This window comes from Haliotis rubra, unplaced genomic scaffold, assembly GCF_003918875.1.
Source record: "Haliotis rubra isolate DU_JTF1 unplaced genomic scaffold, ASM391887v1 Scf12, whole genome shotgun sequence".
Classification (NCBI taxonomy): domain Eukaryota; kingdom Metazoa; phylum Mollusca; class Gastropoda; order Lepetellida; family Haliotidae; genus Haliotis; species Haliotis rubra.
The window spans coordinates 2,523,102-2,542,793 of NW_025765114.1; the positions used below are offsets into that span (position 1 = coordinate 2,523,102).

The 19,692-nt window shown below is 38.6% G+C and overlaps 1 protein-coding gene across 3 annotated transcripts in view; it reads left to right on the forward strand.

The window, feature by feature from the left end:
* The first annotated feature begins 7,648 nt into the window (after positions 1–7,648).
* The window catches only part of LOC124262529 (sushi, von Willebrand factor type A, EGF and pentraxin domain-containing protein 1-like), a 39,794-nt gene continuing 27,750 nt past the window's right edge, over positions 7,649–19,692 (forward strand). For 2 of the 3 annotated variants that reach the window (XM_046697038.1, XM_046697045.1), the window contains exons 1-9: positions 7,649–7,835; positions 14,798–15,521; positions 15,916–16,068; positions 16,437–16,592; positions 16,931–17,149; positions 17,559–17,750; positions 18,033–18,224; positions 18,456–18,710; positions 19,097–19,336. In XM_046697038.1, coding sequence (XP_046552994.1) covers positions 14,807–15,521; positions 15,916–16,068; positions 16,437–16,592; positions 16,931–17,149; positions 17,559–17,750; positions 18,033–18,224; positions 18,456–18,710; positions 19,097–19,336 — 2,122 coding nt within the window. In that variant the 5' untranslated portion in view covers positions 7,649–7,835; positions 14,798–14,806. Of the gene's footprint in view, positions 7,836–14,797; positions 15,522–15,915; positions 16,069–16,436; positions 16,593–16,930; positions 17,150–17,558; positions 17,751–18,032; positions 18,225–18,455; positions 18,711–19,096; positions 19,337–19,692 lie in introns of those variants that run through there. The other variant, XM_046697051.1, reaches the window with a different exon arrangement.

Here is a 19,692-nt window from a genome sequence, read left to right on the forward strand (position 1 = left end):
CATCACACTTTCAGATATTGTAAGCACACTTTCAGATGCTGTCATCACACTTTCAGACATTGTCAGCACACTTTCCATTATTGTCAGCACACTTTCAGATATTGTCAGCACATTTTCAGATGGTGTCATCACACTTTCAGATATTGTCAGCACACTTTCAGATATTGTCAGCACACTTTCAGACATTGTCAGCACACTTTCCATTATTGTCAGCACACTTTCAGATATTGTCAGCACATTTTCAGATATTGTCAGCACACTTTCAGATATTGTCAGCACACTTTCAGATGCTGTCATCACACTTTCAGATATTGTCAGCACACTTTCAGATATTTTCAGCACACTTTCAGATATTGTTAGCACACTTTCAGACATTGTCAGCACACTTTCAGATATTGTTAGGACACTTTCAGATATTGTCGGCATACTTTCAGATATTGTCAGCACACTTTCAGATATTGTCAGCACACTTTCAGATATTGTTAGGACACTTTCAGATATTGTCAGCACACTTTCAGATATTGTTAGGACACTTTCAGATATTGTCAGCACACTTTCCATTATTGTCAGCACACTTTCAGATATTGTCAGCACACTTTCAGATATTGTTAGGACACTTTCAGATATTGTCAGCACACTTTCAGATATTGTCAGCACACTTTCAGACATTGTCATCACACTTTCAGATATTGTTAGGACACTTTCAGATATTGTCGGCATACTTTCAGATATTGTCAGCACACTTTCAGACATTGTCATCACACTTTCAGATATTGTTAGGACACTTTCAGATATTGTCGGCATACTTTCAGATATTGTCAGCACACTTTCAGATATTGTCAGCACACTTTCAGATATTGTTAGGACACTTTCAGATATTGTCAGCACACTTTCAGATATTGTTAGGACACTTTCAGATATTGTCAGCACACTTTCCATTATTGTCAGCACACTTTCAGATATTGTCAGCACACTTTCAGATATTGTTAGGACACTTTCAGATATTGTCAGCACACTTTCAGATATTGTCAGCACACTTTCAGACATTGTCATCACACTTTCAGATATTGTTAGGACACTTTCAGATATTGTCAGCACACTTTCAGATATTGTCAGCGCACTTTCAGACATTGTCATCACACTTTCAGATATTGTCAGCACACTTTCCATTATTGTCAGCACACTTTCAGATATTGTCAGCACACTTTCAGATATTGTCAGCACACTTTCCATTATTGTCAGCACACTTTCAGATATTGTCAGCACACTTTCAGATATTGTCAGCACACTTTCCATTATTGTCAGCACACTTTCAGATATTGTCAGCACACTTTCAGATATTGTCAGCACACTTTCCATTATTGTCAGCACACTTTCACATATTGTCAGCTCACTTTCCATTATTGTCAGCACACTTTCAGATATTGTCAGCACACTTTCAGATATTGTCAGCACACTTTCAGATATTGTCAGCTCACTTTCAGATGTTGTCAGCACATTTTCAGATGTTGTAAGGACATTTTCAGATATTGTCAGCGTACTTTCAGATATTGTCAGCACACTTTCAGATATTGTCAGCTCACTTTCAGATGTTGTCAGCACATTATCAGATGTTGTAAGGACACTTTCAGATATTGTCAGCACACTTTCAGATATTGTCAGCACACTTTCCGATATTGTCAGCACACTTTCAGATATTGTCAGCACACTTTCAGATATTGTCAGCACACTTTCCATTATTGTCAGCACACTTTCAGATATTGTCAGCACACTTTCCATTATTGTCAGCACACTTTCAGATATTGTCAGCACACTTTCAGATATTGTCAGCACACTTTCAGACATTGTCAGCACACTTTCAGATATTGTTAGGACACTTTCAGATATTTTCAGCACACTTTCAGATATTGTCAGCACACTTTCAGATATTGTCAGCGCACTTTCAGACATTGTCAGCACACTTTCAGATATTGTCAGCACACTTTCAGATATTGTCAGCACACTTTCCATTATTGTCAGCACACTTTCAGATATTGTCAGCTCACTTTAAGATGTTGTCAGTACATTTTCAGATATTGTCAGCGCACTTTCAGACATTTTCAGCACACTTTCAGAGATTGTCAGCACACTTTCAGATATTGTTAGGACATTTTCCGATATTGTCAGCACACTTTCAGATATTGTCAGCACACTTTCAGATATTGTCAGCACACTTTCAGATATTGTTACGACACTTTCAGATATTGTCAGCACACTGTCAGATGTTGTCAGCACACTTTCAGATGCTGTCAGCACACTTTCAGATATTGTTAGGACATTTTCAGATATTGTCAGCACACTTTCAGATATTGTCAGCACACTTTCAGATATTGTCAGCACACTTTCAGATATTGTCAGCACACTTTCAGATATTGTCAGCACACTTTCAGATATTGTTAGGACATTTTCCGATATTGTCAGCACTCTTTGAAACATTTTCAGCACACTTTCAGATATTGTCATCGCACTTTCATATATTGTTAGGACATTTTCAGATATTGTCAGCGCCCTTTCAGATATTGTCAGCACACTTTCATATATTGTTAGGACATTTTCCGATATTGTCAGCGCACTTTCAGATATTGTCAGCACACTTTCAGATATTGTTATGACATTTTCCGATATTGTCAGCACACTTTCAGATTTTGTCAGCACACTTTCAGATATTGTCAGCACACTTTCAGATATTGTCAGCACACTTTCAGATGTTGTCAGCACACTTTCAGATATTGTCAGCACACTTTCAGATATTGTCAGCACACTTTCAGATATTGTTAGGACACTTTCCGATATTGTCAGCACACTTTCAGATATTGTCAGCACACCTCGTCAGATGTTGTCAGCACACTTTCAGATATTGTTAGGACATTTTCAGATATTGTCAGCACACTTTCAGATATTGTCAGCAAACTTTCAGATATTGTCAGCACACTTTCAGATGTTGTCAGCACACTTTCAGATGTTGTCAGCACACTTTCAGATATTGTCAGCACACTTTCAGATGTCAGCACACTTTCCATTATTGTCAGCACACTTTCAGATATTGTCAGCACACTTTCAGATATTGTCAGCACACCTTCAGATGTTGTCAGCACACTTTCAGATATTGTCAGCACACTTTCAGATATTGTCAGCACACTTTCCATTATTGTCATCACACTTTCAGATATTGTCAGCACACTTTCAGATGTTGTCAGCACACTTTCAGATATTGTCAGCACACTTTCAGATGTTGTCAGCACACTTTCAGATGTTGTCAGCACACTTTCAGATGTTGTCAGCACACTTTCAGATATTGTCAGCACACTTTCAGATATTCTTAGGACACTTTCAGATATTGTCAGCACACTTTCAGATATTGTCAGCACACTTTCAGATATTGTCAGCACACTTTCAGATATTGTCAGCACACTTTCAGATGTTGTCAGCACACTTTCAGATATTGACTTTCAGATATTGTCAGCACACTTTCAGATGTTGTCAGCACACTTTCAGATATTGTCAGCACACTTTCCATTATTGTCAGCACACTTTCAGATATTGTCAGCACACTTTCAGATATTGTTAGGACACTTTCAGATATTGTCAGCACACTTTCAGATATTGTCAGCACACTTTCAGACATTGTCATCACACTTTCAGATATTGTTAGGACACTTTCAGATATTGTCGGCATACTTTCAGATATTGTCAGCACACTTTCAGACATTGTCATCACACTTTCAGATATTGTTAGGACACTTTCAGATATTGTCGGCATACTTTCAGATATTGTCAGCACACTTTCAGATATTGTCAGCACACTTTCAGATATTGTTAGGACACTTTCAGATATTGTCAGCACACTTTCAGATATTGTTAGGACACTTTCAGATGATTTGTCAGCACACTTTCCATTATTGTCAGCACACTTTCAGATATTGTCAGCACACTTTCAGATATTGTTAGGACACTTTCAGATATTGTCAGCACACTTTCAGATATTGTCAGCACACTTTCAGACATTGTCATCACACTTTCAGATATTGTTAGGACACTTTCAGATATTGTCAGCACACTTTCAGATATTGTCAGCGCGCTTTCAGACATTGTCATCACACTTTCAGATATTGTCAGCACACTTTCCATTATTGTCAGCACACTTTCAGATATTGTCAGCACACTTTCAGATATTGTCAGCACACTTTCCATTATTGTCAGCACACTTTCAGATATTGTCAGCACACTTTCAGATATTGTCAGCACACTTTCCATTATTGTCAGCACACTTTCAGATATTGTCAGCACACTTTCAGATATTGTCAGCACACTTTCCATTATTGTCAGCACACTTTCACATATTGTCAGCTCACTTTCCATTATTGTCAGCACACTTTCAGATATTGTCAGCACACTTTCAGATATTGTCAGCACACTTTCAGATATTGTCAGCTCACTTTCAGATGTTGTCAGCACATTTTCAGATGTTGTAAGGACATTTTCAGATATTGTCAGCGTACTTTCAGATATTGTCAGCACACTTTCAGATATTGTCAGCTCACTTTCAGATGTTGTCAGCACATTATCAGATGTTGTAAGGACACTTTCAGATATTGTCAGCACACTTTCAGATATTGTCAGCACACTTTCCGATATTGTCAGCACACTTTCAGATATTGTCAGCACACTTTCAGATATTGTCAGCACACACTTTCCATTATTGTCAGCACACTTTCAGATATTGTCAGCACACTTTCCATTATTGTCAGCACACTTTCAGATATTGTCAGCACACTTTCAGATATTGTCAGCACACTTTCAGACATTGTCAGCACACTTTCAGATATTGTTAGGACACTTTCAGATATTTTCAGCACACTTTCAGATATTGTCAGCACACTTTCAGATATTGTCAGCGCGCTTTCAGACATTGTCAGCACACTTTTCAGATATTGTCAGCACACTTTCAGATATTGTCAGCACACTTTCCATTATTGTCAGCACACTTTCAGATATTGTCAGCTCACTTTAAGATGTTGTCAGTACATTTTCAGATATTGTCAGCGCACTTTCAGACATTTTCAGCACACTTTCAGAGATTGTCAGCACACTTTCAGATATTGTTAGGACATTTTCCGATATTGATATTGTCAGCACACTTTCAGATATTGTCAGCACACTTTCAGATATTGTCAGCACACTTTCAGATATTGTTACGACACTTTCAGATATTGTCAGCACACTGTCAGATGTTGTCAGCACACTTTCAGATGCTGTCAGCACACTTTCAGATATTGTTAGGACATTTTCAGATATTGTCAGCACACTTTCAGATATTGTCAGCACACTTTCAGATATTGTCAGCACACTTTCAGATATTGTCAGCACACTTTCAGATATTGTCAGCACACTTTCAGATATTGTTAGGACATTTTCCGATATTGTCAGCACTCTTTGAAAGACATTTCAGCACACTTTCAGATATTGTCATCGCACTTTCATATATTGTTAGGACATTTTCAGATATTGTCAGCGCTCTTTCAGATATTGTCAGCACACTTTCATATATTGTTAGGACATTTTCCGATATTGTCAGCGCACTTTCAGATATTGTCAGCACACTTTCAGATATTGTTATGACATTTTCCGATATTGTCAGCACACTTTCAGATTTTGTCAGCACACTTTCAGATATTGTCAGCACACTTTCAGATATTGTCAGCACACTTTCAGATGTTGTCAGCACACTTTCAGATATTGTCAGCACACTTTCAGATATTGTCAGCACACTTTCAGATATTGTTAGGACACTTTCCGATATTGTCAGCACACTTTCAGATATTGTCAGCACACTGTCAGATGTTGTCAGCACACTTTCAGATATTGTTAGGACATTTTCAGATATTGTCAGCACACTTTCAGATATTGTCAGCAAACTTTCAGATATTGTCAGCACACTTTCAGATGTTGTCAGCACACTTTCAGATGTTGTCAGCACACTTTCAGATATTGTCAGCACACTTTCAGATGTCAGCACACTTTCCATTATTGTCAGCACACTTTCAGATATTGTCAGCACACTTTCAGATATTGTCAGCACACCTTCAGATGTTGTCAGCACACTTTCAGATATTGTCAGCACACTTTCAGATATTGTCAGCACACTTTCCATTATTGTCATCACACTTTCAGATATTGTCAGCACACTTTCAGATGTTGTCAGCACACTTTCAGATATTGTCAGCACACTTTCAGATGTTGTCAGCACACTTTCAGATGTTGTCAGCACACTTTCAGATGTTGTCAGCACACTTTCAGATATTGTCAGCACACTTTCAGATATTCTTAGGACACTTTCAGATATTGTCAGCACACTTTCAGATATTGTCAGCACACTTTCAGATATTGTCAGCACACTTTCAGATATTGTCAGCACACTTTCAGATGTTGTCAGCACACTTTCAGATATTGACTTTCAGATATTGTCAGCACACTTTCAGATGTTGTCAGCACACTTTCAGATATTGTCAGCACACTTTCAGATATTGTTAGGACACTTTCAGATATTTTCAGCACACTTTCAGATATTGTCAGCACACTTTCAGATATTGTCAGCACACTTTCAGATATTGTCAGCACACTTTCAGATATTGTTTGGACCGTTTTTAAAAAGTAATTTGCCCAGTGGGCTTTTTGGATGAGGCACTGAAAGTTAATATACCTACATCTCTTGTGACAGCTCGACACTAGGAAGTGTATTGCCTCCAGAAATCCCAAATATATATATGTAAACAATTTGTGATTCCTCTGCTAGAGACTGACCATGACTATTTTCTCTTCTACACACACACACACACACACACACACACATATTTTTTATATGCAGGAAAATGTAAAACACAAAACATCCATATACTGTTGGAGGTTTTCAAATTGTACATTACTGGTTTTCTTTGATGAAAGTATGACCTGATATTTCAAACAATTTTCAACTGAAACATGTATTTTACACTTAAGTGAATATTTGAAAACTTTGGATGGGGTGGAATATTGTTTTAAGACTTTACTACCGGTTTCCTTTCATTGTCTACTTGGAGTTAATGCGTTTTTAATAATTGTTAACTGTTCCAGGCACAGGTTTTTTTTCTTCTAATCACTTTGTGATTATGGTTCAAACCCTGATTTAAGCTTATTATGTTTTCTCATTGGTTAGCACCAATGGGATTCAGAAAAGTGGTAGACAGACGAGCATGCACTGACTAATTTCTTCCCTCCAGGATAACTTAAGCAGGATACACTGGTAACTGAAATATTTTTCCAAGCTGTGTTTAATGGAATTCACCCACTCAGTCAAATATCTCCTGGAATACATAATTTTCTTAACTATTTTCAAATATTCTCCTTACCCAAATTCCTTGAGAAGTCATTTTCAACAATATTTTTAAAAACATCCAAAATTCCAATATGTGAAACAATCCAATTAAATATTTATTTGTAGATAATCGTGTAAAATGCTTGTTACATTAGCATCATGTATAAATGAAGCACCACTGAAGTAATTCATTGTAATGATAATGACCTTTGGACACTGACATACCACTCCTGAATGCTGCATGGTGTATTTCAGGCAGTTTATCACCACTACCCTCTCCCACCATGACAAGAGTTATAGACCTGGTGCCACCTTCAAGACCTGCCTATTGTGTTGTGAGTGGGATCAAGTTTCCCCCCTAGCCAACATGTCATCATTATCTGTGGGCAGATAGTGTGTGGGTCCCACCACTGCCAGGACTAGACGCCCTCCCTCACTGCAGCAAGTGAGTACCAGTGTTACTCTGCTCAATTTGTTATAGGGTTCTGATTTTCTGTGAATAATTTGGATTCCTAGTCAGGATCATTTTTAATATATGTTTAATATCAATTTTTAAGTATTTAAATTAGATGTTATGACCAAATATTTCTTCAGTTTAAATCTATTGGTTTTGGAGAATATGTGTATTATGTAACAACCCAACCAACATGTTCCAATGTATTGAGATGCTGAATTTCAGCAATATCTCACAAGGGTACTACATTCTGAAATGTTATAATGTTTTGAGATTGGGAATCCAGCAATATTTTACCATGGGGAATAGTCAAAGTCTTTTTATTGTCTATAGGTCACAGGCCCGTATACAACATATATACATACATTTACACATGTATACAATAACAAAGGTTGAGTTTACAACACATATATATAATGACATAGTACATGGAGAAATCATACAAAAATATATAATATTACCCTACTGAATTGGCAGGTATTCTCTTATTTCATATGCATGGTATAAATATGTGCATAATTTTCTTAGAAGTGTTTCTATATTAGTAGTTAATAGGGATTTCAACTTATGATAATTAGATTTTTGACAATATACAGATGGTAAATATTTTGATCTAAGAGCATTATAGACATTACAAACAAATAAAAAGTGGTACTCATCTTCTATTCCTAAATTGCACAATGGACAGTTCTGTTACATTAATATTTTGCCATCTACCTTCATTATATTTTAATCTTAGCAATCCACATCTAAATTTAATTAATAGTTTACAGAGTTTCTGTCGACAATACATGATAAATATTTGTCAGTAGCTAAAAGACTTTTAAATTCTCTATACATACAATATCATGAGCTGTTATTTAATATACACGTCCATGACTGGAAAAACATATTGATTGCAACTGATTTGAATTCGTTTATAAAAGAATCTGAAATGTTATAATGTTTTGAGATTGGGAATCTCAGCAATATCTTATAAAGGAGAAAACAATCTGAAATGTTATAATGTTTTGAGGTGAGGTGAGGTGAGGTGATTTTTGGTTTAACATCGTGCTTGAGAATATTTCGCTCATATGACAACGTGCATGCGTGTGTATGTGTATGTGCAGCTGCTTGTACTAGCCCAGACTGAAGCTGGTTTTATAGTGCTAGCCCACTGAGATACCACGCCGCAGTGAAGCATGAATACCCCACTCAGACACATTATACTGATTCCGAGCCGACCAGTCCTTGTTGTACCCATTAATGCCGAGCGCCAGGCAGGGACCAACAAGTACCATATTTAACATATTTTGGTATGACGCTGTCGGGGATCGAACCTGCGACCTTCCACTCTCCGGGCGGACGCTCTAACCACTACACCACGGAGGCGGTCTATAATGTTTTGAGATTGGGAATCCAGCAGTATCTCACTATAGGGACTACAATCCCAAATTCTTGTAAAAGCATAAATCTTGAAGATCAAATAATTAATTTATTCCTCCTCAAAATGGAAAAGATCTGATAATACAGCATGCTTCCTTGACACCTGGTCGCTCTGGTCAGTGGAGTGACCATACAAAAACAAGAAGCATGAAGAGTTCTCTACCAATGTTATCACAATAAATGTATTATTTATGTCAGTCAGGCATATGTCATGGTTTCACATTTGTCATGAAAGGTGTTGTCCAGTGTCTGTGTCAGGTGCAGAGTTCAACATGCAACTTTGCTGGTTTGTTTGGGACTGTTCTTTTCACTTTTTAACCAATAATTATTGCAGGTTCATGCCTTTTATCATTATGTTGGTTGGTTGGTTTGTTGTTTAACGACACACTCAGCAATATTCCAGCTATATGGTGGCAGTCTGTAAATAATTGAGTCTGGACCAGATAATCCAGTTAAACACCAGAATTGGGCCAAAGTGTATCATCAGTGGTGAATAGCATCATTCTCAAAATGATACAGACACAAAGCTACCTGATCACATGTGTAGAAATATATCTGACATTGTTGTCATGGCAATTGGTAACTTTCAGTATTTTCTCACTGGAAGTCAAATTTATTGTGGATTGTAGTTCTGGACATGCTTGACTTCACGTTTAGTTTCATGTCAAATATGTGAAGAACAGACTTAGGTTTATCTGTTTGAGAAAATATCACTTACTGTGTTCGTTGATATGTCTGCGATATCATTATTTTTGACCATATCACTACAAGGGGTGCACAGGTTGAGGGGCCAATAAGATTGCTGAGTAGTTCTTCATTTGGAAGTCTATATAGGTAGGATCTAGTCTCTGAAATGAACATATTTATGAAATATAACAAAAAGGAGCCCAGAGACTTTCTTCATTCCTGAAATTGTGGAAATCTAGACTTGCCACATATTCTAGACTTGCATGGGCTGTATTGGGTGTACTTGTTCTAGGGTCTGTGTTACAGACTATCCATTTGGCAATGATGGCAAATACAGCAACTATGTCCTTCTATCTAATTCCATCATTAAGTCTGTTTACTTGTTTACTTGCATTAAACTTGTTAGATAATATTTTACAGAGCAGATGGTATTGGATATCTGTTGAACAACTTTGCTGTGTATTTGTGTGTTTAAAAAAAGTTATTTCAGTTTAGTCATTAAAAAATATCAAAATAATGTGTCAGTAATATCTAATTGACTCTGGTTAATACAATTGATGGTTCCAATTTACAATCAAAAACATTTATGGACATATATCATAATGAAGTGACTATAACATAACAATAGCAACAACAATAATGAGAAAAACAATAACAATATAAAACTGAAACACAAGTTGTCCCATTTCCCAATATCTTGTGACATACAACATCAGTTAGTCTGTCATACATCCCGGAAACAAACATAGCCGAGAAAGCCCATGCAAGCCTAGAAAATGTGGTAAGTCTAGATTTCCACAGTTCCTGAAAATGAAGAAAGAGTCTGGGCTCCTTTTCATTATACTTTATGATTATTTTTCATGAACTGTTTTTTTTGCAAAATATTTTCATTTCAGAGACTAGTTGTTAGTCTAAACATCAATATGTGTCACCTTATAACATGTACTCAGGATGGAAAAAAATCGGAATGCCGGAGTCATTTCAATATTAGACACCATGATTAATTTATAGGAAACATGTAAATTACATGTTGATTGTTTTGATGTTGTTGAATGTTTACAAACACCACCTGTCAACACTTATGTGATGTGTGTCAGCTCGTCACTAGCACGTCACTAGCACGTCACTAACAGCCTGTCTGTGATAACACATCAGGAGGAGGGGATTGTATTCCTGAAACATGACCCACTCCTGATGCAAGTACAGGCTATGTATCATGTTGATCGCGTCTACACTCGGACTAACTGATTGTCAGACATTAATTAAAACATTTGATTGCAGTTAGCGGACCAAGCCAACACAGACTATTTAGATAAATACATTCATTTGAAAATTGCTTCAATTGTAATTATTGACATATTTAAAATGTGAGGTGAGGTGAAATTGGGTTTACCGTCATGATTGAGAATATTTCGCTCATATGACGACGTGCATGAGTGTGTATGTGTATGTGCAGCTGCTTGTACTAGCCCAGACTGAAGCTGGGTTTATAGTGCTAGCCCACTGAGATACCACGCCGCAGTGAAGCATGAATACCCCACACAGACACATTATACTGACTCTGAGCCGACCAGTCCTTGTTGTACCCATTAATGCCGAGCGCCAGGCAGGGACCAACAAAGTACCATATTTTAACGTCTTTTGGTATATGACACAGTCAGGGATCGAACCTGCGACCTTCCGTTCTTCGGTCGGACGCTCTAACCACTCCACCACGGAGGCGGTCCTATTTAAAAGGTAATTAAATAGGTGGTATTTGTAAATGGTATATCAACAGCAGTATATGTCAACAATAGTCAATATAGTATGTGCTAGTCTGCATTAACTATAACATGCTTGGAGTGCACACTCGAAGGTTTCTAGAGATAAGTTGGTGGAAGATGTGAGTGCAAATGACAAGGTGTAATATGCAGAAATGTTCGTCTAACTGATTGAACTGTACATAGTCAATGATCCATCAATATCATATAGACTACCACTGTATAAAATCATATACCGGTTTCCTGGACAGGTTTTATAACAGCTAATAATATACTCATAAAACAGCTTGTGTGTCATTGACAGAACATGGCCACATGTCAGAGCCACTGATATAGTTTGTGAGATAATAGCACCCATTTTGTCTAGAGAAGTGATAATGGTCAAATTGCTCTATCACTTTCTTTTCAAGAAAGAACATGAGTCATAAATTTTCTCTTATAAGCAGAGAGACTACCATTTGATTCAAGCCCATTCTCTAGAACTTCATCAGGGCAAGACTGTTTCCATGGCAGACCTTGAAAACTGTACAGTATTTCTTCAAAGTTGTAAAAGTTATAAGAATGATCAACAATGAAACCTAATATATAAGTGATGAGGTTTATAAATAGTGAAGCCTTGAACAGAAGTGATAGGATGTATGAACGGTGAAGTTCTTTACAAAATTCTAATATTTAAAACTATTACCATAATTGAATACAAAAGTGATGAAGACTGAAATGGTGTTCCTGAAGATGGAGTTCAAACATTATGTTTTCTAAAATTGTCGATATTTTTTTGGGTGAAACAAAAATTACTTCACAAATGCCATACCATTTTATGGCAAACACTGCAACAAGTTTACATTTTGCCATTGCAGGGTTATCGATGACTCTAGTTTGGGATATTTTTCTGAGATGGTGTGCTTAGACTAATAGCTAGTCTCTGAAATGAATATATTTTACAGAAAACAAAAGTTTTTAAATTAAAATTAAATACAATAAAAATGAGCCCAGAGACTTTCTTCATTTACAGAAACTGCTTTAATCTAGACTTGCCACACATTCTAGACTTGCATGGGCTGCATTGGGTATATTTGTTTCAGGGTCTGTATGACAGACTATGGTGCGCTCAAGTCTTCACTTAATATATGTATCTACAAAAATATTCATGATCCCTCATTTCATTTTGCTCAATATCTGTAATTAACATAATTAAACAAAGTAACTTTCCTAAATGTTTAATATGTCGGGCAGTATTTTACCTCCTTTGACTGAGATAAAGGAAGACAATAAAGAAGACAATATAACAAACAACAGACTGGGAAAGTGACACCTAGTTATCTGGGCTGGAATGTCAGGCATGTAAACACTGGCGTTCCTCATTGGTGCAGCTCTCCTTCCCTTCCTATTGTTCCATTGGAGGAGTTTCTGCTTCCATCACTCCTTGTTTCGCAATTTTGTTTTATTGGGATATGCCGTCATGAGTGCTATGCGCAATAACAATATCTAATTTCTTTAGGGTATTTTTCTTTTTGGTCAGGCTCACTGGCTGGGTTGACACATGTCATCATATCCCAGTTCCATGGATTGATGCTCATGCTGTTGATCACTGGATTGTCTGGTCCAGACTCGATTATTCACAGACTGCCACCATATAGCTGGAATATTCCTGAGTGTGGCATTAAATGACAACCAACCAACCAATCTTTATGACCATCTGTGTTTGTGTACTTTACCCTACAAAACGTCTATATATTGCGTCTGTGTATGCATCTAAGTCCTTGTCTGCTTTGAAGCAATGGTCTTTCAAAGCTGTGGTTGTATGTATATGATCTGGAACAGAAATGGCCATAGATAATATCCTGTGTCATAATCATGGCTGTCACAGTAGCCATATTAAAAATATTGTTTTGTTGTATTTCTCCGACATTTCTGCATGTATTGTTATGACATTTGATGTGTACAGGCTGTGCTGATCTGTAGACTGTCATGCAGACCCTGAAACAAGTATATCCAAGAAAGCCCATGCAAATCTAGAATATGTGGCAAGTCTAGATTTCCACAGTTTCAGGAAATAAAGAAAGTCTCTGGGCTCCTTTTCATTAAAACGCCTCCGTGGTGTAGTGGTTAGAGCGTCCGCCTGGAGAGCGGAAGGTCGCGGGTTCGATCCCCGACTGTGTCATATACCAAAAGACAAAATATGGTACTTGTTGGTCCCTGCCTGGCGCTCGGCATTAATGGGTACAACAAGGACTGGTCGGCTCGGAATCAGTATAATGTGTCTGTGTGGGGTATTCATGCTTCACTGCGGCGTGGTATCTCAGTGGGCTAGCACTATAAAACCAGCTTCAGTCTGGGCTAGTACAAGCAGCCGCACATACACATACACACGCATGCACGTCGTCATATGAGCGAAATATTCTCAAGCACGACGTTAAACCCAATTTCACCTCGCCTCACCTCCTTTTCATTATATTTTATGATTATTTTTTTAAACTTTATTTTTCTGTAAAATATGTTCATTTCAGAGACTAGATGTTAGTCAATGTTGATCTGTTTAGGCCCAACTGTGAGTTCATACTCTGATGGGCCTCTGTGATACCATAGATACCATTTTGAATTCATGTCTGCTACATTTAATTTTATGTCAGTATGTGATTCAGTGGTGATTAGTTTTAGATTATAAGTAATTAATTAGCATTATTGATCTTACAAGTTCTGAGCAGTGAATGCTACTTTTTCAAAATCTATGTCAACAAATATCTACAGACCTACTGTGCTAGTTTCTCAAAGATCGTAATTTAAAAAAAAAGAGTTTGGAATCCTCAGGAGTGATGCAGAGTTGTATCCCTTGAGAGAATCAGGATCTGATAACCATGGGTTTTGAATCCAAGATTGGTTAGACATTTCAGCTCTATACATATGCTCATTGGTTTCCCCACATGTAAAACCTGATCTTTAGAAATATTATTTTTGGTCTTCATAGATGATTCCCAAAAATGAGATCACAGTTAATTTTGACTTGAAGTAGAGGATACACCCCCTAAAATTTAAAACATATCATTCACAACATTCTAATAATCATGTTGTTTTTTTCTTCAGAATTTCAGAATGAGTCTGAGGGAGTGTGCATATCTTGGATGTGTTTTATATTTGTGTGTGACAGTCCACTCTATCTCGAGTGAGAGCACTATTGTCTCACAAGGTAGAGAGATGGTTGAAGGCTTCTACGATAGGTTTAGCTCTCGAGAAGTGGATCTTGTTTTTATTCTAGACCGTTCTTCAAGTGTTCCAAGATCTGGATGGGAGGCCATGTTAAATTTTGTTCGTTCTCTGTTGGAATTTTTCACCCTCAGCCATGACAACACTCGCATCGCAATAATTTCCTTCAGCACAAGGGTCAGCATTGACATAAATGACCTTGATGAAGGTCGTGAAAGCAAATGTTCAATGATGCTGAAAATTCAACTTCGTTTAGGTCAAAAGGTAATGTCTGGATACACTGCAACAAATGAGGCTTTGAGAAATGCTAAGGCGATCCTCTTGAACTCAAGACGTGGTGCTAAAAAGGCTGTGTTTGTGTTGACTGATGGTAAGTCCAACATCGGTCCAGCACCAGTCCAGGCATCCATTGAACTGCGGTCTCTCCGGTGGGACACCGGCTGGAATACAACTGCCCATGGCCCCCAGCTAGAGATATATGCCTTTGGGGTGAAGGACGCCTACATGCCAGAGTTACGGACCTTGGCGTCGCCGCTAAGCAACCACACCTACTTCTTGCCTGACTTTAGGACATTCGAGGAGCTGGCCAGATCACTCCATAATGGTACATCAATGCTGGTTGCTCAATTTTTCAATATTTAATTTTTCAATATTATTTATATGATGACTTGTATTTGTGTTTTCTTCAAGTGGATCTGTGTTGCTGCAGGTGGCTTTCTCATTCCCCTGTGACAGACATAAGAGACATCAGATAGCTTAAATATTTGCATCTTCAGTAAAAAAAGATTGATTTGCTTCTATAAACCTCCCTCTGCCTGAGATACATCACTCCAATTTTATAAGGATGTTACATCTGATCTGGTTCTTTCGTTACAAGAAGTGGTTTAACTAACAAGAAATATTTTTCTATAAAAAGCTTTTCATTATAAATTATTGTATTATTATAGTGCATTGCTGTTTCTAGTGCTGTAATACTATGAACTTCTTGTGCTGTGTAGATGAGCAGCGAGAGACTTGGGATGTGGTCAGCAACATGATGCTGTGTGAGAACCAGTGTTCCGCCAATGCTGTGTGTACCTGCACCACACGTTCAGGACAGTACCTCTGTGTGTGTAAGGCTGGTTACTATGGAAATGGATTTACCTGTGCCGGTAGATGTATTCAGATTTCAGCTAATGATGATATCCCTTTTGAATTTGATAGATTACACAAATATACCTAAGATGTTATGCCATTAATCTAGTTAGGAGGATAGATGTTAATAGACAAATTACTCATTCCATGGTAAGTGCATGTCTTGTGTTTATGTGTAGTGAATGTGTCTAAACACCATGTGAGCAAATGGATAAAAATGCACATTAATTTATTCAACTCACTGATGACATACAGCATGAAATAATTTAATGAAAATATATTATTCCATATCAGCTAGAGAGTGATGTTAACTATATCATTAGAGTACACTAAAACTGTAACTACCACACAAACAGACCAATACGCTGTATGTTTGTATCACTAGAGTGTCCCCTAGGGACATACAAGGATACCCTGAGTCCCCACCTGTGTGTCCCGTGTCCCTCCAACTCCACCACGCTGCTCCCTGGGGCCATCAACCACGACCAATGTGTGTGTCAGCCTCCATACCACCAGGATTCAGTCAGGAAGACGTGTCAATGTGAGTAGATGAGACTCGGCATACTGGCAACACTGGAGACACGGCAGTGAGCAGCACAACAGTAAACTGAACCCATCAACGCTTCAGTAGTAAACTGGTGTAACTCTTGGAGAATTTCAAGTATTGTGTGACCTCCATTAGCTATTGTTTTGCAAAAATAGACCTGACATACAAATACAATGCTCTGAATCCATTTCTTACTTGCTCAAGTTACTCTTGTTGGACTTCCTGTGACAATCAGATGATTGTTTTTTCGAAGGAGTTGTCATCTTCTCATGACTCCTTTGTTGTCTTTCCTAGATGGAGTCATAATATCACATCTATGGATGTTCTTTCAGTGAGATCATGTCCAGAACTCCCCGAAATAGCTCACGCCCACAAGTTCAATGTGATTGGTCGAATACGAGATGAAGTCATCGACACTGGGTCTCCATGTTACAACACTCCGGAGACCTCATGTCACTATAAGTGTGATGTGGGATATCGACTTGGAGGACATCCAGGTCTCATCTGTAACATGAATGGTACATGGTCCGGACAGGTGCCTCAGTGCCAAGGTGAGTGTTGAGTTGGTGGAATATACTGCTTGTTGCCATCTGTAACATGGTCGGGACAGGTGCCTCAGTGCCAAGGTGAGTGTTGAGTTGGTGGAATATACTGCTTGTTGCCATCTGTAACATGGTCGGGACAGGTGCCTCAGTGCCAAGGTGAGTGTTGAGTTGGTGGAATATACTGCTTGTTGCCATCTGCTTGTTGCCATCTGTAACATGGTCAGAAGGTGAGTGCCTCAGTGCCAAACATGGCCAAGGTGAGTGTTGAGTTGGTGGAATATACTGCTTGTTGCCATCTGTAACATGGTCGGGACAGGTGCCTCAGTGCCAAGGTGAGTGTTGAGTTGGTGGAATATACTGCTTGTTGCCATCTGTAACATGGTCGGGACGTGATTGTGTTTATATGATGTTCCAGTGGTTGATTGTCGGACATTGGATTACCATGGAGACCAGGTTACCCATGGAGAGGTGAGCTACGTCAACTCCACTACCACCTACCTGTCTGTTGTCCATGTACGCTGTGATGAGGGCTGGAGGCTATTTGGCAGGGCCACGCGGCAGTGTACCACCAATGGAATATGGTCGGACAGAGCTGCTACATGTATAGGTAAACTATGGAACCTTGACACTCAGAACTAGGTGCACATAACTGGTCATTAACCCTGTGACTAGGATGTGTAGCTATGTACACTAACTGGTTAGAACTGTATCAGCTTGATATCTAATGTTAGTAGATGTTGTTAATGTGACTGGTATCTTTACATGTGTAGAACTGTCTTCCTCTCTTGTCAAGCCTGAAAAATGAAAAGACAAACGTTTCCTATAAATTGGTAAAATTTCAAAGTTTGAAAGTCCCAGAGAGGACCCTGTATATATATTGCCCTTGTAGAGGCCCACTGCCCAGCTATTCAGCCACCACCTGGGGGGGCAGTCGAGGGGGTGGAGTGTTCCATGACCCGGCAACTTCCTGGTACCGTGTGCACCCTCTCCTGCAGAGCTGGATACACCCAGACAGGCCCACGCCGACGGACATGTTCTTCACATGGAACCTGGGACACTGTGGAAGATACTATTTGTGTAGGTAGGAAAACAACCCATTTGAAATTTACTCCCAAATATTACTATTGTATATTACTGTATAAACGAAGGAAGAAAATATTTTTATGAATTCAGTATCTAGCAGTTTCAATATTAATTGGAATGTGTCCTTGAAAGAAACTCATTATGATGCTCTCACTATCAACCACAAGTTTATGTGGAACAGATGTGATGCCACAGTGCAGGCTGCTGACTCACTAAGCTTCCATTTCAGACACTGAATCCCCAACAATCTCCTGCCCCCCTGATATCCGGACACCGGTCACTACAGCCAACTATGCCATTGTCCACTGGGATGCCGAATCCCCACAGTACTCTGACAACTCAGGGGATGCCAACCTTCGCCTGCTGGTGATCGGACTGAGAACATCCCCAGCTCATCTGACAGTGGGCTATCATCAGATCAACTACCAGGTGCAAGATGCTGCAGGCAACGAGGCCTTCTGTACTCGTGGCATCCATGTTGTGGGTGAGGCAATTGCACTTCAATCTTAATGCTCTCATTGTTTGTTTGTTGTTTAACACCCCACTCAGCTATTTTCCTGCTGTATGATGGCATAATTAATAATTAATCTGGCCCAGACAATCCAGTGATTGACAGCAGGAGTATTGATCTAAGAAATCGAGTGTGATGTGTACCTAGAAATTCAGTGAATCTGACAATCTGCTCCAGTTAGTTGCCCCTTACAACAACATGGGTTGCTGAAGATCAATTCTAACCCGGATCTTTCTGGGTCAAAACTCTGATTAGAAAAGTCTTGCTGAATAGGTAGGCAGTATTCAATATACCAGCCACAAATAAGTTTAAAAGCTTCTTGTTTCATGGGTTTTTTAATGCGATATTGCATATTTCAGAGAAGATAATCAGGATGGATTTTTGTCCGGAGAACATTCTGAAGACTGATGTTATAGGGTCTGGTCAAGTGGTCAACTGGACATCGCCTGTTTTCAGAGACAACAATAACAACACCATTCCCTTAAGCTGCTCCATTCCTAACGGATCGGTGTTTCCGATTGGAACAAGGAATGTCCGCTGCACACCACAGGACACTGTGCAGAACCTACCTATCTGTGTGTTCTCTGTGACACTGGAAGGTATGTGCAAACTTTCAGGAAGGAAACATAGATATGCAACCAGGTATTTAGAAGGATATGGCTGGAATAATATAGAGCAGTTGAACATTCAGTGTCAGACATGGTTGCCAAAGCACAAAGTTAGAGATTTTCAATTCCATGTTTGTTGTTTTGTCATCTCAATGCTCAGCTTCAGGGAAGACTACTGATAAGTTCTCAGGTATGTCCCAAACTTGTTCACAGATTAATGCCTGACCTCGAAAGTTTAAAGCTGATCATGAAATTCCAAAATGCTAAAAAAGTTCAAATATTTTTCTGTATTAGGAGTGTAGAGCCATTAGTTGAAAAAGCAGTGATATAACACACATGTGTTGACT